Raw genomic sequence first — 24,497 nt, forward strand, 5'->3', positions numbered from 1 at the left:
TCTCATGAGTACCAAACAATGGGAAGACTCACTTTCATCAACCTGCACTCTAAGCTCTAGTTCATACAGTCTGCCACATGGTTGGCTTTCTTTGCTACATGGGCACACTGCTGACCCATGTCCAACTTCTTGCCTAGGAGGCCCCCAGGTCCTTTTCTGCAAAGATGCTTTCCAGTTAGCTTACTTACACTGAAGGTTAGTGGAAGTGCTGTGCACTTAAACTACATCTCCTGAATCCTGGTTGTGGCATCCTCGTACCTTCCTAATGATATTTTGAAAATCCAGTAAATTACTGGAGAGATTAAAAGACAAATGTTATTTTTATGTTTTTGCACAGCAAGAGATATTAATGACAGCCTTCAGAATCAGTACCAAAGTAAAATGGGAATAATTCAACGATCTCTGGCACTTTTTTCAACATCCTTCTGTGACACTAATACTAATCCTGAACAATTTTATTGCTCATTTGGCATTTAGGTCTTAAAGTCTGTTTAGAAGTGTCTAAGCATCATTGCTGCTTCTTCATGGATGAAGGATACATTCCTTCTTTATTCTGTGGTTTATCTTTAGACACACGGACGGTGAACCCAGCCCAGCTAATTACAGCCATGTACATGGCAAGTGCCTAATCTCATCATCAACTTTCAGTCAATAAATACATCCAGTGAGCTGAACCCATTAGAGGAGAGAAGTTAGAAGAGGAAAGAGGAGATTCTCTGTGCTCAGAGGTCTAGATGAAGAGGTTGGACTACATACCTAATATTTAGACAGCTGAAATTAGATTACACTGATCTCACTCATAAAGAAATATAAGAGTAGGTAGGAACTTTATTCTAAGGCAGCATAAACTGTCTCACCCCTACTGAGCTCTGTGTAACCATGCTGATTTTTATCTACTGCAAAGCTACAGAAATGGATCTGAGCACTGCAAAATATAAGTTTATAGAAGAACCTATACATCTCATTTAGGTCTAGGCTTCAGAATACAAGCTTAGCAGCTGCTTTTAACTTCCATAGTTTCTAATAGGTTTTTAAGGTCACTTCCACCTCCTAAGAGCTGGTCAGTGAAAACTTACCTTCTAAGTGGGCATGGTATTGGCATGTGTTTTCATTTTTTTCCCCACTGTTACAAGAGTCAAAGCCCTGTACACCAAACAACCCCTCTGTGTGTTCATACTTAATGAACATAGGTTGAGATGTACTGGGATCTTCTTCTTCAGCCATTCAAAGCTTTTAACATTTTTAATTATGAGTTATCTGTTATGAAGGCCCTCCTTAAATTATTCTGAGAATTTCTGCAAGAAAACACTTCCATATATCCATACATGAGGTTCAACAAGGGGAAGTGTAGGGTTCTGCACCTGGGGAGGAAGAACCCCATGCACCAATATAGGTTAAGGGTGGACCTGCTGGAAAGCAGTTCCAAGGAGAAGGATCTGGGAGTCCTGGTAGATAGTAAACTATCCATGAGCCAGCAATGTGCCCTTGTTGCCAATGGAATCCTGGGTTGCCTAAGGAAAAGTGTGGCCAGTAGGTCAAGAGAGATCATTCTCCCCCTCTACTCTGCCCTGGTGAGGCCACATTTGGAATACTGTGTCCAGTTCTGGGTTCCCCAGTTCAAGAGAGACAGGAAACTACTGGAGAGAATCCAGCAGAGGGCAACAAAGATGACTGGGGGATTGGAGCATCTCCCTTATGGGGAAAGGCTGAGAGAGCTGGGACTCTTTAGCCTGGAGAAGAGAAGGCTGAGGGGAGATCTTATTAATGCCTACAAGTATCTAAAGGGTGGGCACAGGGAGGATGGAGCCAGGCTCTTTTCAGGAGTTCCCAGTGACAGGATGAAGGGCAATGGGCACAAGCAGAAACATCGGAAGTTCCATTTAAATATGAGGAAAAAATTGTGTATGGTGAGGATGACAGAGCACTGGGACAGGCTGCCCAGGGGGGTTGTGGAGTCCCCTTCTCTGGAGATATTCAAGACCCTCCTGGATGCAGTCCCGAGTAACGTGCTCTAGGGGATCCTGCTTTAGCAGGGGAGTTGGACTGGATGATCTCTGGAGGTCCCTTCCAACTCTGACAGTTCCGTGATATATCAATACCTACACAAACACATTTAAATGTGCATGTGCACGTGTTTTTCTGGATGACAAGGAAGTTCAGGTGACCTAAACAAAAGAAATACGCTGGTCTGGTTTTCCTCAAACCACATGAAAGATTTGACTTTGTTAAGGCTCTTGTTTACATGGGCACCAAGGGAAGGCAAAAATACTCCAAGCAATTTCAATAGGAAATGAAGTGGAACATGTTTTAACAACAGCTAGATGTGTACTGGCCCATAGCCCACATGTTTCTGTCAGCATAAAATCAGCATGTTGGAATTTGCCTGGAATGGCAATTTTTGTAATGCTTATGTACAGGGAAAGCTTCCAGGTATATTAAAGGTGAGCCAAAGATAACAAGGTAAATATGAAGTTACATTTGTGCTCACTTGAGGCCAATTATTATTTCCAATTGGGCTTTCAAAGACATCTAAAGATCCTGAATGCTCCACTCCTATTAAAATAAATTGATACCCCAGTTTTTTAGGCAGACTGGGGAAAGAGCATTCAAATCTTTATTATTTAGGTGAACATCTTTGCATCCCTAGTATCAAAACGTAATATGTTTATAATCTTTAGCCCCAGAAAACAAACTAGGATTTATGGTTAACTAACATTTTTTGCCAAGTAACATAATAATGTCTCGCAATTATAGCTATAAAACTATAATAAGCTCACACTCCTCAAAGACTGGGTGCCTAAAATAAATTATCTTCTTCAATGAGAAGCTGCAAATGAAATGTAGGAATCTCTGGGGATATCTGTAGATCTTATAAAGGATCTGAGACCATAGGGTAATAACTTTTTCATCTTAGAAATGGTGGATGTAAGGCTCCTTAGTCTACTTAGTCTCCTCAGCTTGACATTCCTAAAGAGGAATAAGGTGCCAATATTAAGAAAGGTGCTACTTGTTTGATCATTTCACAGCCTTGAGAGCACAGACTGTGGATGATCTATAGATACCCATAGTTTTCTAATGGAAACCCTCAAAGCTGATTAAACCAAACCAACAAAACATGGAATGATCACTCCAGACTGGAACCCAAATGCATCACTGTAGCTTGCTGATCTGATTAGCTCTGTGGATGGAGTCCTTCCATTTCTCAAAACTGGGCTAAAGCCTTGAACAGTTGTTTTGGAAATGTAGATGAGGCTTTAGGTCTTAGTAGTTCCTACAATTACTGCTGAATCTGGCCTTGGCTCAGGAATAAACTCCTTGTATTGGGAAGATTTACTACCCTAACTATATCTGTATCTCAATTTAATGAAAATGTTAAGGATAATTTGATGGTCTCTTGCCAGTGTAATTTTAAATAAAATGTCTTCATTCCTTGGCAGTGTCTGTTGGCACTCAGGTTTAACTAAAGGAAGTGCTTAAGTGAAGTGCTTTTTATATTAGAGTCTTGCCAGTATCTTCTCTGATAGAATAGATTTAATTTTCAGTGTTTTACCCAGGGTAAATAGATTTAAAAAAAATAAATTACCTCCACTATCACTCCCACCATACAGTAAACCTTACTAAAGCATTACTAGAAATCAGATATTGGCCTATCACAGCATTTGGACTAATCTCAAGCCTCATCTCCTGTAAATTATATTTCTAACTTATTTACTGTTCATTTATTATGCGTTCTTGTAAAAAATGTTTCTGCATCTTGGGAAGTAATGTAGCAAATAATGTGGTGCTGTCAGTGCATCTTACATTTTCATCTGAGTTCAGCAACTCAGCATAAAAGTTTAGACCATCTTATTATAATTGCACAGGGAATGGAAAGTAATGGTAAGATGGTGACAATTGGGCCATCGTACCCCACAGAACTGAGCAACTGCCAAATACACTTTTGATTGCTTACCCAATCTAAATAAGGAACATATGCACAGAGTGGGGCCAGAAGGCCAATGGATCACAAGTTAAATTGTTTGGGGATTAGTTTGACAATAGAAAAGATTGTAGATGTAAAATGGTGCTCATTCAAAGAGTAAAACCAGCGTGTATAATATTTCTTTTCTTTTTAAATAGCATTGAATTTTTTAATCTGTAGAAAGAGTGTTTACAAAAACAATAAAATCTGTCCCTGACAGAGGCAGTGTTTTAGTCTACTTACAGTTAGGTATCAAGAACTGCATAATTTTAAATATTTATAGTTCACCTCAGTAATGTTACCTTTAGCACTCAGCACACAATGATCTCAAGATTTTTAATAACTGTTGGGAAGGATTTTCTCTTTTCATTATAGCTCCCCGACAAATCTTCATTCTTTTTCTTCTGGTCAGTACCAAGGTGTCAGCAAGCTACATTTAGAAGGTGGTTTTGCTCTGAGTTACTTCTAGTGAAAAAGGTAAAAGAAGATCAAGAAGCAGTATCTTATTACAGCAAGATATGAACCACAAAATATTTCCTGTTCTTTGGTACCAAAAAGCAGGCCCAAGAGAGCATCTATAAATACCTTTCTCTGTAATGTGGATTGAATCACACTCTGCCCATATTTTTGACACAAGAGACTGTGTTACTGTTTTAATTTCTATGGCCTGCATTTCCAAGAGAAAAATAAGGTATTTGCACACCCTCAGAGACTTTACCCCCACTCTATGTCAATGCCAGAACTTAAATGTACTTCTTCTCCTCTGATGTCTTCTGCTCTGTCCCACATTTGCAAGCAAAAAACAACAGAGAGTCTCCAACCTACAGGACATCTCAGAGGAGACGATAAACACATTGAGACTGGGTCACTCTACATTTATGTCACATGTCACATTTCACTTGCACAACAGAAGGATGGAAATATAAATTGGATGCTAGGAGAAAATCCACAACATTCTGTTCTGAGCAGCTAGACACGTTGTGGAACTTCCTGTTTTACAGTGGTTTACTTCAACTATACTCAGTAGTGATGTGTGAAAAGTGCTTAAGAGCAAGGTGTACTTAGAGAGATATGTATTTAGAGATATTTTACATATACTATTGATTCTTTTCTTAGAGCATGGGAATGGACTAGAGGTCAGTCCTACATCTGTCTTTCTAGGATTCTTTGCTTTTAATTCCCCAGGACATTAATATTGTTCATTAACAAAAATACTGAAAATAAAATAATTTTCTTGGAAATGGAATACCTGTCATTGGTGACTCTCACATACACAAAAATAATGGCCCTACATAACTGATTTCAAATCAAAAGTAGAAAAGACTGATATTCATTTTGAGGAGTGAAGGAAATGTTGAGTAATGACACGTTTTTAACTGACTGCAGTCTGATGAGCAATTGGACTTCTGCAGTTCAGGTGTACCTGGAAGCAATGTGTACATACGCCTGCAGAGGAAAGAAAGAATAATCAAATGGCAAAGAACTGTGATTAGGAGAAAGCAAAAACTCTTGTGGAATGTGCAATAAGGAGATGAGAAAGATGGGAAACTGTGTATGGAGCTAATGTCATAGCAGCAGACAAGGCAGGTGGGTACTCACACAGCACACATACAACAGCAACATTCTGGTATCCTTGAGTTTGCCAGGGCCCTGAATACAATGACAGGGCTTAATTCCCCTGAATGGCTCCTGCTCACTTATCCCACTGCTCATCAGTCTAAGCTCAGCTGTTCCTGTCTGCAGCCCTGCCTCCTGGATGGACCTTGGACCTGCATCCTAGCACTCTTTTCCTTGTGGCTGCCCCCTCCGGACTCATCCCTTTGCCCTGCCTGGGGCTGCTGGTGGACCCTGTAAGCAATGCTGGGCTCTATGTGTCTGGATCCTGTGGGATTGCATCCTGTGCTGCTGGGATGCCCACTCATCTTCCTTCACGGAGCAGCCCTGCTCTTGCTGCCTCTGAGAATACCAAGCCAGTCTCTGCTCTGACTTTTTGATTAAATGACGGAGTTTTCTGACTTCTGCATATTTTGTTTACTGTGATAGAAATGTGTATTTTGTCCTAAAATAGATATACATAGAAGTAAAACACATTTACAGTTTCTTTTATGCTTTTCACCGTATTCAAGATAAAAACACTCAGTATATTCTGTTATATAAGCTTTCATTTAATAAAGTTACACCTAGAGTGGCCTCTAGGGGCATATGCAAATCACCAAGACTTCTCAGACACTCACCAGCTGGGCCCATGTAATTTACCAACTATTTCTCCACAAGGTAACTGCCAGGGTCAACAGAGGATCTTCTGTCCTTCTGACATTGGAGCTGGAACTTGTCAAACATGTATTGGTTCAAAACCCACTTCTTAGAAACCCTACTCTCTGCAGATTCACTTTGTTTGGCTTCTTAGATGAGGAGGGATTGAATCCCTACGTCGGTTTTGCTACTAACAAGAATTTGTCACAAACTCATGACCTAACAGTTTGCTTCTGTGCTAATGAAAATGGATGCACTAACTGCTAGAGACACCTCGATTAGTCCTTTTCTGAAGAAGACTTACAAAGATTATAAAGACTTAAGTTTACTTGAAAAGAACGATGTCATGCTTGGATAAAAACCTTGCTACCACTCCCATATACAGCAGTGTAATATGACATCAGCAATGCAACGTGCTGAAACTCTGAACAAACGTTTCACATGCTATTTCACAATGCACTAAACCTCAGCTGCAGTCGTAAACAGTATTTATAGGAGGCCAGGCTTGCTTATACTGAAACTATGTTATCTTGGGAAATGCAGGGCTAACTTTCACTCGTGCCAAGGACTTGTTTCCTCATGAAAAGTCTGAAATGTTAAAATTTAGACTCTTCTGAATAATCCAAATTCAAATTCAGATTCAAATAAATCTCAACAAATATTTGTCTGTCAGCTTGGCAATAGTTAAATGGCATTGTGCTCTCAGTATGACACGGATCCTTGCCTTTTGTGATATGCCAATGTGAGGATTCATGAGTTAGGGCTCGATCACGCTCCCACTGAAGGAAATGAAGGGTGGATTTGGCCATCTCTATCTATTTGGCCCCTCGCAGCTGCACACTGAACAACTGCTTTTTGTTGTTGCTGTCACCTGTATCACCTCTGCCTCTGGAAGGATGCAACCACAGCACTGAAAAACGGGTAACAGACCAAGTGATACAAAATAAGCGAGCAGGTGTAGTTTCACCGCACAGGTGTGCTCTTTTAGTATTACAGCCCTTTTCTCTTTCCATTCTCCACCGAGGCCCTGATCCCATGCGGAACCCACTCAGGCCAAGAACTTCCCTGAGGAGTTTCACACCTGTGTTACAGGTACTTGGACATTTGGTGTCTGGTCTTCAGACTGGTCGTAAAAGTCTTTGCCATATGGTGACGTCTACCTTCTCCTACAAAAAGGACTACATGATCTATGTGTTTTTATGCGTTAAGCCTGCTGTCTCAGCACACTGACACCGAGGTAGGCCACACGAAGCCAGGCGGGACCGGGCCGCATCCTCAGGCCAGAGGCACCGCAGCTCCAAGCCCTGCTCCAAGCGCTCCCGCACAAAGCTCCTACTTCAACCAGGAAACACGTTCCAGCTGAAGCGGCGGGGACAACCCGGGACACCCCCCAGGCAGGGCTGCGAGGCGGCCGGTCCCCGTGGGCGGGGAAGGGCCGGGCCCGGGGGGCGGCGCGCACGGGCCGCGCGGCCCCGGCGGCTGCAGCTCGTCGGGAGCGCGCCGGGGAGGCTGCGGGCGGCGGCCATTTTCCTTCCGCCGGCGGCTGCTGCCCCAGCGCGAGGGAAGCGGCCCCGCCAGCCCGCTCCTCCTCCGCTCCCTCCCTCCTCCTCCTCCTTCTCTTCCCTCCCTCCCTCCCAGCCACTACACTCAGCCGTCGCCGCCGGTCAGAAAGAGGGCGACCGGGGAAGGGAAGGCCGCGGGGCGGGGAAGGCGGAGAGGAGGGGGGCAGCCGGGCCGGCGTGAGGGGAGCAGCCCCGCGGGGGCAGGCGGTGGCGGGCGGGCCAGGCGCGCTGCCAGCCCGGGGGGGGTTTGTGCCTCCTCCCCGGGGCCGGGCCCCTCCGCTCGCCCCTGCGGACCGGCCGGCTCCCCCTCGGCGGGGTCAGCTCGGGGGGCCGGGCCCCGCTCTAGATGGGATAAGCTGTAAAGATGTTTAGCTTTGAAGGGGATTTCAAAACAAGGCCCAAGGTGTCTCTTGGAGGAGCGAGTAGGAAGGTAAGGAATGCCGCCTGTCTGTCTGTCTGTCTGTCTGTCTGTCTGTCTCAGCGCCGGTGTCTGTCGGGTTTCCCTCGGCCCCCGCCTGCTTTGGCTTAATATTGTTATTTTTACCGTGGGCCTTCGAAAATGGGAGCAGCTATGACTAAGGTTTAATAGCGGCGGCAAAAAAAAAAAAAAAAAAAAATCGCTCCTGATGATGTGTTTTTTTTCCTCTGGTCTCTCTGTTGTTTTGTTGGTTTTTTTTTTATTATTATTTATTTATTTATTTAACCAGGCCACACACCCCCTCTCAGGCTTGTAGTGAGAATTGTGGGAAGCGAGGAAATGTCTCCTTGGCTCGTCCCCCCTGCGAGCAATCCGGTTTGTTGTGGCCGGTCGCACCTCCCGAGCTGTTCGTCTCCAGGGCTCCCGGAGGGAAGGAAGGGCTCGGAGACCTCTTGTCATTTCTCTCCCAAGGGGGAAGCCTTGTCTGGGCCCTCTCCTCGGTGGTGGAAGGAAGGGGGCGGGGGAGGAGCAGCTTTGCACGACTCGAGATCAGTGCGAATCGCTGGGGGAGGCTTCATCCACGTGAGTGAGGGTTGCCGGGTCACTGGTTTAGCTTTTCGCTGTCAAGTTTACGTTCAGGATATTTGTCGAGCGCAGGGTGTGTAGCAGTTAGTTGTCTGCTGCGCCAGACTGTTGAATCTCCTTGTATTTATTGATGGAAAAGAAGCGAGGTGGTTTATTTAGATCTTACTGAGTGGACAGGGTAGTAACTTTTAAACTTTTAATCAAAATAATCTACTAAACAGTATCTTAAGACGTTTCTGTTCATTCGACTACGTGCAATGGGATTACACGAGCCAAAAATACTATAAATATTCCCCAGCTGAAGCAGGAATTAGTAGAACATGCCCTTGTCCTCAGCTGTACACTTTAGGTACTTCTCAACTTTTGGCACTGGCTTGCTCATAGTGTTACTTGCAAAACGTTTCTTCTGCAGAAGTGAGCAGCTGTCAGAATACCTCTTTTCCACCTACTGATTTCTTCATGAAGATTTAGCAGAATTCTATGTATTTTAGTTGCATGGGAAAAATTTCTTAGTGTTATACAGGTGTACATTTCTGATGGCAAGTATTAAAAGATACAGGAAATGGAACCCGAAATTGATGCATAACCTTCACTCTGTCCAGTACAGAGGTTGAATTTAATTGACAGATTGATACTGACTGGTCTACAGATGTCATGGTTTTACATCTGTACTCTGAAGTGCTTGTGCTGCATCAGTGCAAGTTGGTTGCAGCTTTGGACATCATGGTTGTGTAGATATTGAAGAATGTCCTTGAAGTAGCAGCTTATTTGTAGAAGCTGTGTCCAGTATTAGTCAAATAATTTACTTAAACAGTACTAAGAATTACTTCTAAAAACACACTTTACCTGAACTTTTATGTATACATCCTATGGTAGAGATTGGTGTGGCAAGTGTCTACGTGGGTTCCATGAGCTTCTCCTTGTCTCATGTCACAGGCTCCTTGTGGTGTTTCTCATACCTGTAGGCTTCAGAATGACAGAAGGCTGCATTGTAAAACATTGCCTTTCAGCTTTTAGTGCACGTGGAATTAAAAAAAAAGTTGCTCTTTGACAAACCATCTTGCTCTTCCAAACGTGTATAATTTTAGAAAGACTGTGTAAGTTACAACTCTGCACCTCTACCATGCTCTGTTAGTTAACTGGATGTTTAGTACTGCCTGTTCTGATTTCTTCGATGGAATAAAGCACAACTCAGAAAGAGTGGTAGAATCTGTATGCAGGCTGCTTAATGCTGAGAATAACTCTTGATCCATTTGGGGGAAGTTTTCCAAATGCTGTTGAACCTGTATAGCTATGTTAGCAAAACCCTCACTGTACAGAAGCGGTTCTAGAGACGCCAGCAGAGAATCTTCCTGATGTGGATACAGTTGCACCAAAATAAATGATCATGAAAACCGTCTATGATTTTGCTAATGTAACTGCTGTGCTGATCATGGGGCAGGTGTTGATGTCATGGCTGACATGGCCACGTGTGTCTGTAGTGTTTCCTTAGGCCTCTTGAGGGGTCCTCTCAGTGCAGGTACAATGACAGAAATATAGCTGGTGACTTGTGGCATTGTGGCGCTTAGGCATTGAGTCTAGTATGCTCTTATGGTGGTTTTGAATGATAGAATCAGAGATCTTCAGGTTTGTTTTTTACACTGTTTGCATCTTAGGTTCATGCGTGTTACGGTGGTCTGAATTGCACATGCTTTAGAGGCACTTCAGTCCAATAAAAAGTTTTGCCAAAAAATAGTCTCTGAGTATCACTTATTTTTGTTAAAATCCTGGGTCACAAACGTAGTGTTCTCAAAATGACTATCCTTGGTGACTGATTCTTTCAGAACATGATTGGAACATTTTAATATTGCATTGTATGTAAGTGTGAAAGTATAGGTGGTATTGTCAGTGTTCAGACTTTATATATCTACTTTCAAAAAATCTGCTGATTAATTTGGACTATTTGCATTAGTTGTATATTTGTTTGAGGGTAAAGATGCTGTGTTTTATTTTCAATATGATGAAGTTAATTTTTGTGGTTTTTTAAATTTTTTTTTGGAGGTGCTTATTGTCACCTTTAAAACATGATTCCTTGCTTTATGAGGTTCTTCAAAAGTTATTTTCAGATTTAGTTTTAAGTATAACTGGCAAAACATACTTTTTAATTCTGAGGTCAAATAGCATCAAAAAATGGATACTGTTATTGGAGTTCAGTGCAGGAACATCTTGAATTACTCATGGACTCTGTGTACAGGACAGCAATTGTTACCCAAAAGGCTGCAGAATTTCTGTGTTGCATCTGAAGAGCTGGGGCAAACCTAACTGTGCAATAGAATGAAACAGGTGTTTTTTCAACCGAGTGGTACCCACCTTATCCTTTGTGTCCTGTGTAGTGAGCATATTTCTTCAGGATGGAGTGTCACCATGCCTTCTGGTGGTATCTGGCAGGTTTCACTAATTTTATTATGAAGTTGGATGCTTGTTTGGCATAGTGCACAATCTGTTTAACCACATCAGTTTGATTTAGTAAGATCAGGCTCAGCGTTCCTTTATGAATTTTACTAGTGTTAAGAAAAATACAAGGTACCAGCCATGCAGGGGGATCCCCCTTCCTTTACTGAGGTGTACAAGGGGCTTTGTAGCTCCATGTTGTTCACTGAGATTATAAAATGTATTAATGATATCTTGTAAGTCTTTAACAGGAAAAATGGTTAAAAGAGTAATATTAAGTCAAATTTACAGTACTGCTTGAGATATCTAAACCAGGCTTTTATAAGTCCCAAGACTATTTAAAATTCAATAGTTTAAACATATAATACAATTCAAAGGTTTGGTTTGTTTTGTGTTTTTTTAAAATATCTTCCTTTTCAGGAATTTGTAATACACAAGTTAGCACTGTGGTGAAAATGAAAGTGAAACCAATTTCACTGAGTTTTGTTTTGTTTCTGTGGAAGACATGGAAAATGACTAATGAAAACATCATGATGACTGAGTCTGTATTTTGAAAAGCTGCTTTGATTTATTTTAATATGGATGTTCTTAATAATAAAAAATCTTCAATTTAAAAAGTTTGCTTATATTTTATTTCAGTAGGAATGGATATGCTTTTTTAGATTGATAGCATAACATTAAGCATTAAATTCCTTTATAGTTTTTCCCCTTGCTCTCAGCTGAAGTGTAGAGGCAGGACTTCAGAAGCACCTTTTTACTCTTTGTTGTCTGTATTTTACTTATTAAGTAACTTCTTGTGCAATGAGCAGTAGGCTGCAAAATGGCCAGTGTATGGAAAGATCTGCACAGTCTGGGACTCCTTTTGGTGGTAGATGTCTGTAGGATTTAAGCAATGATGGTGCAGATTTAAAAATTGGTTTTGTTTCTTTCTTACTGTTTTACTGAGGAAAGCTGTCAATATTGAGGAAGGAAGAATTACTGTTGTAGTGTATCTTATTTGAACCTACACCAGGTCACAATGGAAATGAAATTATGCTAGGGAATTGTAGTACAGGATTTTTGGATTACAAGTACAAATTCACAATTTATGTTTGAATGGTGCAAAAGCATTGCACTGCTTTGCTGTGGGACCTTTGTCCCATAAGGCACATGGCATAGATTCTTACACAAATACATGCCTCATTCTGGGTCAGAACTGTGTTTTGTCCAGAATGCTGGAATGTCAAAGCCTAAATCTTGAAATACTCTTTGGATTTCAGATCTGTGGTGTGGAAATATGATGAGACCACCATCTTCTAAAATAATGACTGTGATTAGGAAATGATACACTTAATGCATACTAGATTCTTTTGGATTTTTTTCCCTCTTGGTAACATTTTTAAATTCTCCTCTTTTGAAAGGAAACTATGAGTGATGGAGTTGCAGTTAGCTGACAGCAGTAATTACGCAGTTATTTTCAGTTATGAGCTGTTTTCTCAAACTCAAACCCAAAATTTCTACTTTTGTAGTTGTTTTTTTCTTGCTTGTTTCTGAAAAAATTAAGTCACTCAACTGCGGTGTTGTGTACAACGTATATCTTAAAATCATAATACAGGCAAACTGAGAGTAAATATAAGAGCAACTTGTTTGCATTTCATTTCGCCTCTAGAGTCTCCAGTCAAGTCCTGGTTCCACTGTGTGTGGCTTTGTAGCTACTGGGATAAAAGTGGTTCCAGATACTTTCTACATCCTACAGTAAAATTCAAGCTAAAATGCTGTATTGTTTTCTAGCAAGCACAATGACATGGTCATGGTTTCAGTGAGGCCAGGCTTTCCTTTGCCTCTTACTGGGCATATACTTAAGTACTTTTAAATACCTTCTCCTGGAAGGTGGTCTTCTCTGCGTATAAACTTAATCATGATGTAAATAATCAAAGTTACGAAGAGTCACCAACTCTTTTAAAACAGAGTTATTCAAGCTGCTTTAAAGTAAGATTGTTCATGCTTCTGAACATGTTTCACTCAGGCTGGCTGAGCTCCATGTCCAAGAGAATTTTAAGTTGTCAAGGTTCAGTTAAAGACATTGTGAATTTATTTTAATATTCAGAAAAGCAAATTGAAGTGGATATTATGTAATCCAAAATAATGTTGGGAACTAAAACCATAGAGGACTGCTTTGGAGAGGACATCTCTCAAATGTCCACATTGTTCTCTACAAATAGATGCTAAAAATCTTCCATTTAGTTGTCGGATTTATTAAATAATTGTGTTGAAGTAATTTTATTCTATAAATTGCTTAGGTCACTTCATTTGCTTTGGGGGTTCTTCTTGATGTTTAGGTGGTTCATACTAAATTCGGCTGAAAAGTCATGTTCCTCATTTTAAGGAAAGAAAAAAGATGCAACTTCCTGGGTTTTGTAGATGAAAACCATACAAAGCTTTATAATTGTCCCCAAAAGTTAAAAGGTCAAGTGCTTATTTTTTTTCATGAAAATTTGTTAAAACCCATGCCTTCTGCTTTGCGTGATCTATTGTAGTGTTAAAGACAATAGCAGTCTCATCTAAAAAAAGCAAAATAAAGCTGTGATTAATAAATAAATCTCAAACATTTATTATTATAATTTTTTTTTGCATGAATGTTATTAAAAAAAAAATGTCCTCACTGTTCAGACAATACCTGAAACTAGTTCCTCAGTCTCACCTTTGCATCTACCATATTTAGGTTTTAAATTTACTTGCCTGGAGCTAAGATGGCTTGATTAACATGGCTGTCCAGGAGTATTCAATTTCAGATTTTAAAGGAGTTAACAAATACTAGGATTTAAAAAAATATTTTAATTATGTATATACCTTTTTTTTTTTTCTAAACCTGAATTTTGAGCTAAGAAGGCTGAAAGTTTATTACCATTCTCAGTTCAAAGTGTTAAAATGCAGGACAAAAATAGTTGTAATCCATGTGTTCATTTATGTTATTCAGTCTTTGGTTAGGAGTTGTGCGAACATATCTTTGGAACAAAATTGTGTATTTCAGCAAAATGTGGACAAGAAAGCAGTTTTAATTTAATTTTTTGTTCTTTGTGCATTTGACTGGAGTTTTTGAAGCACTGACGTTGTTACAGTGCCTGATGCAGCTGCTGTCGTCAGCCTGTCTGTTCAGCAGTGGCGTGGCTTTGAACTTTCCTGTGATGAATAATACTGTGTATAGCAGTTTTATCATGGTGAATAAATTAACATTTCAAATATTGCTTAAAGTTTATTTGATGGTAATCACAAGCTTTCCTTTCTGCATACTGTTCTCCACCTGCTTTGCTTTTTTTCACCTCTTTCCCCTTCTCTCATGTCATCATCTTTGTCACATTGCGTTTTGCTGTCACATACTTTTTCTTTGCTATCTTATTTCTGTGTGTCATCCCTCACATATTTGGTGAAGAAATTTTCTCTCAGGTGGGGCTTTTGTGGTCCCATAGATTGCATGCTAAAGCCTGAAGTTGGTTGTCTTTGCCAATGTCTTCCGTTGGAGGAAGGAGCAGACAGGAAAAGGACTACTAGTGAAACACTAAATGTTGCATGGAACATGCAGTGTGCTCCTCCTTCTGCTCTTTGGAGTTCAAGCTCCTGAAGAAAGAATATTACACTGCAGAAGGTGTTGGGAGTTTGACTCACTAAATGGCTTTTCACTCTTTCTGAGTTAGAGTAGAAGGAATCAAGACAATTCATTCCCCCTAAAATGTCTGCCTGCCTGCGTGCCCTGCTAGGTAGACTTGATACCCGACATCTGCTTGTCTGGCAGGTGAACAGAGAAGATAGCATGACCATCACAGAAGTGAGGCGAGAAAGATGGGGAGTAGGAATGAGCCAGGTATGATCATTGGCAGTTGCTGCCAGGTGTCCTCACACAGTGTGAGTAGCTCTGGGTGCAGGTGGCAGGCAGAGGTGGTGAACGCGGCTGCAGCTGGCAGCAGCCATGTGACCGTGTCACTCCCCGAGTGCTGTTGTCACTCACAACCAGCCACTGAGCAAGCTCTTTCACACTGTTACGTTTATTAAGAGGCGAGGCAGGGAGGATTTCAGAGATGACTGTGCAATTAGCTGGCTTTAAGAAATTGTTTTGTTAGAATACCCTTTGTAACCAAAGATGATGATTTAATAGTTATTTTTATCTCTTTCCCACAGCAGGTTTTTCTATTACGTATTTACTCATACTTTTTTCGTTTCTGAAAAAATTCAAGGTGTTCTAGTTGGGATGAATAACTCTTACATTTAGTTTAGATATTTTCTTTAATCATAATTACGATTCCATTCATTTGTATTTCTGATCTGTGTGTGTTTTGTGAACAAGAACAACACCATTTTGAGCTGTAATAATTTTTGTAAAGGTGGGATGTACTTACCTGAAAATTTTATCCTTTATCCTAAGACAGTTCCTGTATTGTATTTAATTTATACTTTAACAAGTTGGTGGGTTTTTTTGAGTACAGATACTCAAAGCAATTGTGTGACATTGACTAAAAGCTTAATACTATATTATTTTATAGAAAAAAATTGATTTGAAAGCGTATTTCTTCAGAGACTCACTTCCTGATCAGTGCAAGGCTGGTGATACACTAAGTGATACACTACCCTCTTAGATCTTCCCTCCTTCAAATACTTAAAATTATTTGCTTCTGATAAGCCCTTTTGCCGTTAATTTTCATTAATCTGCTAACTGTTGCATTTACTGTGCTTGTGCTTTTTTCTCTGTACCATTCCCTTGCCCACTCACATGTAGCAATTTGTCTTCCATTTTCTGTGTGGTTTTTTGCTTTCAGTCTACTCTGAAGTGTGAGGACAATTCAGCAACGTTGCTTCTAAGCAGAAATGCCCTCTACAAGATGCTGCCTGCAGAATGAAGCTCTCCAACCATGTGATCACTTCTAAATAGGAACATTTTACTGACTTTCACTCTTTAGAGTAAAAAAAATAGAAGTAATCTATTAAAAAAAGTCCTGAAACTTTAATCCATCTGTTGGTTATATCTTGGTTTAGTACATTAATTTTTCTTACTTGTGTGCATGAGGTCAGAATCTCTTGCCTCACTTTACCAAGCAGACCTGGAGCGATTCCTATTGCTTGAGTGGGGATACATCATCTTATGTATGGATTTTGTTTTGATTTGTTTATACTGTGTTTAACACATGGAAAAAAACTGTCTTTAGAGGGCAATGGCTGTAGTTAGTGGTGTCTTTGGCCACAAATACTGTCTTTAGAGGAAAAGGTGGTTAACCTTCTTGTGGGATTCTTTTACTTTATGCTTGCTCCAGTAAATGATCTGAAATACAAACCAAATTTTAAATTCATTTTTTTCCGGCTGTGTTTTTCTTTTTTCTTTCTTTATTGGTGGTCTGCATTGAAGCTTTTTCTGTTCTAAAGAAACAAGGGGAATAATGACTTTGCTTCCTCTGTATCATCAGTAAAGAAATGCAAGAGAGTTTTTGTATCTGCATATAGACTTCAAAAATATTCCACTACAATTGTTTTAGGTGTGGTTAAATATTTTATAAATATTTGTTTGCCAACTTCAAATTTATTTTTTGTATTCAGATACATTTTCAGCTTGAGTGTCCTTTATTTCTTAACTTCTTCAGACTAATAAGGACATAGGCAGAAAATGCAAGTAGTCACATTGGTCGTAAATGCAAAAAAAGAATAATTTCCTTAAATCAGTTACCTACCTTAGACTGGATTTGGGAAGCTGTGAGGGTACTTTAACTCGAAACTGTCTGCAGTAGGAGCTGAATACTCTGCATCAAAAAGGAATTATTTTGTATTTCCTTGGAAACTACACAGAATCATCCAGTAAATAAAGCTTTGTTTCTATTTTGTAATCTATCTGTACTTATATAAGATTGTGGTTTAACAGCTAATATACAAGTTTTCTATTGTAATGGTATTTTGCTTTAGAGGCCTCCTGAATACTTGAGTATTCTTTACTTTTTCCCTATTGGAGAGATCACTGTCCTGAATGTTTCAGTTTGTAGCCTTAATGTGGGTGAAGAGTTCAAAATTTAAAAGGAAAAAATTCCTACTATTCATGTTATGTAGGTCTGTTTTGACATCTTTTCTGGACAAACTTTGAGGAAAAGGATAAGTAAATATAAAAGCTTAATGCTTTTTTGCAAGTTAGACAAAAGCATGGGGCTTTGGAACAGCACAGGGTTACTTTGAACGTGCCACAACTTGCAGTGCACACCTAGGCCAATGACTTACCTACGCAAAGAAAACACTCAATAAATATTTGGTACTACCTGGTAGGATTGGGACCGTAGTCTGTTTCAGCTCCTCCATTTGTAAATGGATGATGTTTGCCTAGGTGATTGGGATGCTGAGAGCACAAACCTGGATGGGGATCAAGTACGCTGCTGCTGTTTGCCTGTCCCTTCTCTTCTTATGTAGCTTCACTGTGCTTTGGAGCAGGCTGTGTTGTGTGCTTTTGTAACAGCAGAAAATTATGAACAATTACTTTTCTTTGGTGTTTTACGGATTACGTGTTATGAACAATCCCTGAAGTGAAGTCTAGATTAAATATCATGAACACATTCGCATGATGTGTTTGAATGAAAACGCAATTGTATCTTTATTTGTGCTTTATAGGAAGAAAAGGCTTCTCTTCTGCATCGTACTCAGGAAGAAAGGAGAAAACGAGAGGTAAAGTAGACTGTGATCATTTGCATGCACACTGGATTTTTCATTGACGTAGTAACATTTACGGTCCAAAGTGCTTTATTCTGCTCAAGTTGTACTTTGTTCAGGAACGTTTTGTTTCAGTTTGCAAGTCTTGCCCTATACCCAGAAAAGTTGTGAATGCCACATCCCTGGAAGTTTTCAAGTTGGATGGGGCTTGGAGCAACCTGGTCTAATGGGAGGTGTCCCTGCCCATGCAGAGGGTTGGAACTAGATGATCTTGGTCCTTTCCAACCCAAACCATTCTATGATTCTATACTAGAAGTGACAAACTGTTTTCTTCTAAGATGCTTCCTAGAAGTCATGGTCATCTGAAAAGAGCAGTTAAGTGTGAATTGGTTGCAAAGGGAATTTTTCAATTTATATTGGTGCTCCTTTGATCTAGTAGTTTTTGAGAAAAGACAGGTATTTGAATAGTAAACTGCATTTCTTGCCTTATCCATAATTTGTTACTGTGGTTTGGTCTTAGCAAGCTGTCTCCTTCTGGTTCTGCTATGGTTCCTTGGATGACCTTCAGCAGTTCACTTCCCCAGTGTGTGCCTCAGTTATGTGGAGGCAGACACAGAACAATGATACTTGAATGTATCCTAAAGTGTTTTGAAATACCTGATAATTGAGGAGCAATGAGAAGTAGTTGTGAGGTTGATATGTGAGCGTTAGGAATTGATAACACTAGTTTGAGATGGAAGCTTACTGCCATGGATAATTCAGTCTGGAATCATGTGAAGGAGGAATAGTTACTGAAAGGAAAAAAATACTAGTTTATAAACATTAATATGCATGAAAACAAAATTAGGATGATTATGTTTATTCTATAATTTTTTTCCCCACTGAAACTGTTTTTGTCTCAAAAATTATTTAAAAAGTTTAATCATGTAGTTTTCATGCTGATCAAGAATACAGAGCTCTTTGCCCCTTGAAGATATGTTTGACCCTTGTTGGACTAAATACTGGTTCTGCAGTGACTTCTCTGGTTCTGAGGACAGTTACTGCTGTTTTTTCTCTCCAGCGTGGGTGCGTAATTATGGACCAATTTTAAGTATCAAGTTGTTGGGATTTCACCATTTAGTTCAGACTGCTGTGTTATGGATGAAATTTATGATCAGTGAATCCTTATCATCATATGCAAAAAAGAGTCCTTATCAGGATACACAGAAAGACTTTCTTGCGCTTCACAAACTTTTTGCCATATGTGACAATCACCCGTTCACTTGTTTAGTTCTGTCTGCTGCAAACCTGGTGCAGAGTAATATATTCATATCTATAAATGTACACACATACATACAATGATTTTCTGTGGCATATATTGGATTCTTACAAAATGAAAGACTCCTTTGAGAATAAAATCAGTTATGGCTTTTAAAAAACTGCCTATAGCAGAATCTTAGCAGTGACCTCAGACTTAAAACCCTTGCAATTATGGGTCGCTAATTGACAATTATGTATTCTAGGATAAAACCTGTATCTAGAGATAAGGAGAACATACCTACTTTTTAGTCAAGTGTTACATTATGATTATGAAGAGACAGTGCCTCTTTATAATTGAAACTGTCTCCTGCTTGCCCCCATACTTTGCACTTTCACTGTTAGATGCTTTGGAGAGAAAAATACCCTTTGGCCTATCAAAGTTTTGATTTTGGTCCACATTCTAGAAGTAATTAAGAGTCTTTCAAGTATATGCTTATTCTGAGAAATGGCTTCAGGAATGGTGGTTTCCAAGAAAAAGAAAATAGGCATTGAATAGCAAATTCATCTGGTGTTTCTCTGGTCAGTTCAGGTTAAGTTCTTAAGTTGGATGTGTCTTAAACGAGAAATCAAGTTTTTGTGATTTTAAAGTTTATGTGAGCAAATGTATTTTAATGACATTTATAAAAACATCATAGTGTTCTGTTTTGCTTGGTGGCCCTCAGAATTATAAGCTTATTATAGTCCAAGGATTGATGAAGTTAAAATTTCTCGAAGCAGGCTTCTCTGATTTTTACTCTCAGACTTCTGCTTTCCATTCCTTAACCACTTCTTTGTGGCTCTAGGCTCATTTTATTTACTTCCCTCTTTCATCCCCTGAAGAACTGTACAGACATTAGAAACCCAATTACAGTAGCCACTTGTGATGTTGGTTATTAATTCAAATAAGTAAAATTTTGGGGGAAAATCACTTAAAGAGAACAATGAGACAGAATAAAAACAGAGCTTACATAACTCAAGAACAGCAAGAATTAGAGAAAGACATGTCCCAGGTAGTCAACAGCCTATCCTCGAGACATAAACCTGCAATCGGATAGAAAAAGGGATGGAAAGGACTATTCCCCATAACTTATCTTGATTATAGCCTTGAGCACTAGGTAAAAAACACTGAATATGGACTCGCTTATTAGCGTCTCATCAGTACATTAATGTCCTATTAGCATATTGAAATACTCACCCATAGGCTAGAGGGGACCCCTTTTAACAGAAAGCCCCCTACTCTTGGGCATGTGTAGTACAATTTTTAACACTGTCACTTCAAATGGAAGTGAAGAACTAGTTAACCAATCATATATAAGAGTGGTAGAATATAATTAGAGGTCAAGTAATTGTACATATTTCTGTGTATAAGAGTAGCACTTAGGTTTTGGGAAGCTGAGCTAGCTTTCTGAATGCCACCTAGCTGCCTCTTCTGTGCAGAACTGGATATTAAATCAAATACCTTGGGTCTGTGTGTGGTTTGGCTTATTGCATTGCATACTGAGTGACAGACTCTGCTTTTGGGTCTGTCATTTATACTTATGGGACATTCTGGGGATGCTGTCAGGGGACTCACAGACTGCTCTTGCTGTAGTAGCTGAAAGAAGCTGGCTTGCAGTTCCTCAGAAACAAGCATTGTAAAGGGATGCTTTTACCTACTCTTTCTAGCTACTGAGGAAGATATCATAAAATGACTCACTTCTCTATGCCTGGCTTGAAGCAGAGAGCAGGAATTTTTATAAATTTCCGTATTGTATTCCTGGGCTTAAATTATTAGTCCTCGTTTCCTTTTTGACAGCAGTATTGTCTCCCAGTTATCTGATTTTTGTTTGTTTCCTGCCCCCCCTTCCCATCTAAACTGCATCAACCCCATAATACTATTACATGATTTGAACAGAAAAAAATAAGCAAGTATTCAGTGTTAGCTGATCTAAGCAGATAAAGGAATGGTGTAATTGAATTTGATGAATTATTCATAATTTTAGTTTTAATGTTAATTGGTTAATGTTCGTTAATTTAGAATTAATGTTAATTACTTTGTCTAATAAAATACAAGTGTGTTTGACTTCTTTAGTATTAAGTATTTACTGAGTGTTAAAAATGCTTTTGCAATATCTTAGTGGTAAATTTCCACTTAAAAAAAAAAAAGCTTTCTCACTGATTAATGTTTATTGGATAAAAACCTTGGAACATTTCATTTTACTAGTTATTACTGCTTAATTTTAATAAAAAAATTCCTTTTGAATGCAAATATATTTGATAACATTGTAGAAATTAGAGTTGGTTCCACAAGATTTATTTTAATTTTCTTGTTTTGTTTTACAGGAAGAAAGACGGAGGCTTAAAAATGCAATAATAATCCAGTCATTTGTAAGAGGGTACAGAGACAGAAAACACCAAGTAAGTACTTTATTATTTATTTGCAAAGTTGCAAAATGGTTTTGCTGAAAATTACTTTCCAGTAATAAGTAAATCCACTGAAGAATCTCCATGTTTTTGAGTTTTGTGTGTGCCCACAAAGTTCAAGTTCTTTTTCCCTCTGGAGATTTTCATATGAACCTCAATATTTTGGTAGATGGACATTTGTTGTGCAAGCATGTATGTGACAGTGGCCTTCAGTGGGATTACACATTTGTTTTTTTAAGATGACAAAGCATATGAAAGCAGGAAGGTATTAGCAGCTTTCATACGCCAGTGGAGCTTCTTTCCCCTGATATGTCTGAGGTGGTAGTTTGAGTCAGAAGGATGTTCTTTCTAAACTGCTCATGGGTACCTTATTCTAATGAAGTGTGGTGTCTGTTTAAATTCACTAGAATTTTTTGAGCAAACTAGATGAAAATGTGTTATGTGATATTCTTTGCTTGAAAACCAACAAATTTGTTTCAATGTGTACTTTCTGAATTACAGAATGCAGGAATGGCCCTAACTATGATATTGTGTGTTATGTTTTGATAACAAATATGTGTTGTACCCATTTTATTATTTTGCTGCCACTCAGTGAAACTGAAAGTTTTTAAAGTTTTGCGTCTCCATGTTAAATTACGACCTTTACTGATATATTGATGCATGTCTTGTTTTTAAGTACTCTATCCAAAGAAGTGAATTTGATCGCTGTGCAAATTTGGCCCAATCTGGAGGAACCTTTTCCACTGCTAATGGAGCTAATTTAACTCTTTTAGTTCGTCAGTTACTCTTTTTCTATAGACAGAATGAGGATTCTAAGCGTTTGGTGAGTACTCTTGCATGCATTTTTAAAGTACTCTTTCACTTAAAAAATTCTGAAGGGAATACAAAAAAGTCTTTGACCAGTTCAGTAAATTAATGTAAGAGTTCTGGCTTTTGCTGGTGTGCACTTTGCTGTTTTTTGTTTAGACAGAACAACTTAAAATAAGTTTGTGTACATGTGCACACACAAAATATGGGAAATGAAGCCTTTAAAAATTGTGTGTATTATTTACAGTAATTTATTACAAATAATATACTTGTATTTTAATTTAATTTTTAAACAATATACATATAATAATATAGAATAAACTTAGCCCTCTGTTTATTCCTGGGGTGTTTGGGTTTGTTTGATTTATTTTTTTTTTCCCCTCGCTGGTCAGTAATGCTGGCATATCAATTGCAAAGTCACTCCAAACTTTCAAGTGTACAAGTAAGTATGCTTCATAATGGGTATTAATAATGGACATTACAGAATTATGGCTATTTAAAAACAAACAAACAAAAAGATAAATTTGATGCCAGAGTTATTTGTGAGTGTAATTAGTCTTAATTTGAAAGTTTAGTACCAGCAGTTGTGTAGTTTACGTTGTGTAAACATTTTTCTTTTCTCAGCTGAACATGATTGTATTTGGTAAGTCCTTCAAAGGTATCCAAAACAGGATTGAAATATTACCATCTATATTGCAGAAGATAACTTGTTATAAACAGTAAACCTATGCATATCTTTTCCTAGGTGTGGTTGTGTCAGAATTTAATTAAACAGAGTTCTCAGTTTGTTAAGCAATTGGATGGTCCAGACAGACTTACTTGCTTATTCCAAATAAAAAGACTGTTGGGGCTGTGTTGCAGGTAAACTCTTTTTTTCTATATGCTATTGTCTAAAAAATATTGTCTAAAATTCTGTTGGACACTTTTTTTTATTTCTACAGCAGGTGAAATATTGAATGTAAATTTATCTTAGGGAGAGGACTGTCTACATTAAATATATATGTAGGCCATGAGAGATGGTACTTGTTCCTATGTAAGAACAATGGAATTGACTTTCAAGTTTAACATGTGTTTAAAGAAATGCCACAGCTAGGAATATGTTTATGTGTGTTCTTAACTGTTTGCATATGGCAATGGCATTAGCAGTATTTGTGGAAACTGTAAGGTTTTCTTGGGAACTGATAGTAATTAGAAGATACTGTCCAAGTTAGACTGATGTTCCAGGGAGAGTGCCATATTCATAGAAACCCTAAAATCAGAAATTATTATTATAAAAATATGTAGCTAAACTACTGAGAACACTTGGAAAACAAGTAGAAATAAATTATTTTAAGATTAATGTAAATTAAGAAGTGGTAAAATAAGAAAAATGTCTTGTTAAATAATTTTGATTTCATTTTATTTATAGGCTATTGCAAAATTGCAATGACGACAGTCTGAATGTTGCACTTCCTATGAGAATGCTTGAGGTATTTTCATCTGAGAATACGTATTTGCCAGTTTTACAAGATGTCAGCTATGTGACATCATTAATTGAACAAATTTTGCACTACATGATTCAAAAAGGTGAGTACTGTGCCAGGTCTAAGCTTTAGTTGTTTTGAAGTTGGGCATTGATTTGCAGTACAGTTCTCTATAACTGCTGATGTTCATTATTATTGTAAATTGGCATTATCTTTTCATCCTGCTAACACTAGGGAGACCTTAGCAAAGAGATGGTGACCTGGCTTTTATTTCCCTCGTACTGTCTTCAGCAAAACTGTTTGCTCAACTGCAATCACTTACACCTGTGTAAATATACTGTGCAAATACACTGGAAGTTAATGAATTGTGTAGTTATCAACAAAATTATGTTTTGTTTTGAAGAAGCTTTATTACTCTGGGAATGCACCAAAAAGGAATTTGACTTTCTGATACTGTAGCTTGAGTTTGCAAGATTTGTGGATGGAAGAAAAAAACAAAGCCATTATGAAACAGACATGGATCCAGCCTCCTTGATGTAAAATATAAAAAGAGCACCTTCCAATTTGTTAGTTAATTGTTGGAATAATTCCGTGTTTTAAAGTACACTCAGTGGACCAGACTATTTTATGCTGTTACTAAGGATTTGGTTTTAGCTGCAATATTTTGAAGTCACTATGAGGAAAAAAAA

At 38.7% G+C, this 24,497-nt stretch overlaps 1 protein-coding gene across 3 annotated transcripts in view; it reads left to right on the top strand.

The window, feature by feature from the left end:
• Positions 1–7,705: 7,705 nt before the first annotated feature.
• UBE3C (ubiquitin protein ligase E3C) overlaps positions 7,706–24,497 on the top strand; it is a 78,643-nt gene continuing 61,851 nt past the window's right edge. For 2 of the 3 annotated variants that reach the window (XM_051609354.1, XM_051609355.1), the window contains exons 1-6: positions 7,706–8,206; positions 17,819–17,872; positions 21,458–21,532; positions 22,215–22,361; positions 23,091–23,206; positions 23,754–23,911. In XM_051609354.1, coding sequence (XP_051465314.1) covers positions 8,141–8,206; positions 17,819–17,872; positions 21,458–21,532; positions 22,215–22,361; positions 23,091–23,206; positions 23,754–23,911 — 616 coding nt within the window. In that variant the 5' untranslated portion in view covers positions 7,706–8,140. The other variant, XM_051609356.1, reaches the window with a different exon arrangement.

The sequence above is a fragment of the Apus apus genome, chromosome 2 (assembly GCF_020740795.1).
Source record: "Apus apus isolate bApuApu2 chromosome 2, bApuApu2.pri.cur, whole genome shotgun sequence".
Classification (NCBI taxonomy): domain Eukaryota; kingdom Metazoa; phylum Chordata; class Aves; order Apodiformes; family Apodidae; genus Apus; species Apus apus.